The sequence below is a fragment of the Chaetura pelagica genome, unplaced genomic scaffold (assembly GCF_000747805.2).
Source record: "Chaetura pelagica isolate M959 unplaced genomic scaffold, ChaPel_1.0 scaffold316, whole genome shotgun sequence".
In the NCBI taxonomy this organism is placed as follows: domain Eukaryota; kingdom Metazoa; phylum Chordata; class Aves; order Apodiformes; family Apodidae; genus Chaetura; species Chaetura pelagica.
In genome coordinates, this window is record NW_009953497.1 from 2,199,751 (window position 1) to 2,200,005 (window position 255).

A 255-nucleotide genomic window follows, 5' to 3' on the forward strand; every position below is an offset into this window, starting at 1 on the left:
TCTTCCCTCCATCCCGTAGGTGCCCCGGGCGGGCGCCCCGTGCTGCTGCTGTACTCGCCGGACTCCGAGGAGCACCTGGGGCTGGTGTGCGCCCTGGCCGAGCGGCTGCGCGCCGGGCTGGGCTGCGACGTGCGGCTGGACCTGTGGGAGGCAGGAGGCGTGGGGCGAGCAGGGGCTCTGCCCTGGCTCTACGCCCAGCGAGGACGCGTGGGACGCCAGCGTGGCACTGTCCTCCTCCTCTGGAGCCGGGGGAGG

General features: G+C 74.9%; 1 protein-coding gene across 1 annotated transcript in view; it reads left to right on the forward strand.

Annotated features, from left to right (window-relative positions):
* IL17RE (interleukin 17 receptor E) overlaps nucleotides 1–255 on the forward strand; it is a gene marked incomplete at its 3' end in the record, with an annotated part of 9,568 nt that overhangs the window by 2,217 nt on the left and 7,096 nt on the right. The window contains exon 13 of the mRNA XM_009999319.1: nucleotides 17–244. Coding sequence (XP_009997621.1) covers nucleotides 17–244 — 228 coding nt within the window. The remainder of the gene's footprint in view (nucleotides 1–16; nucleotides 245–255) is intronic.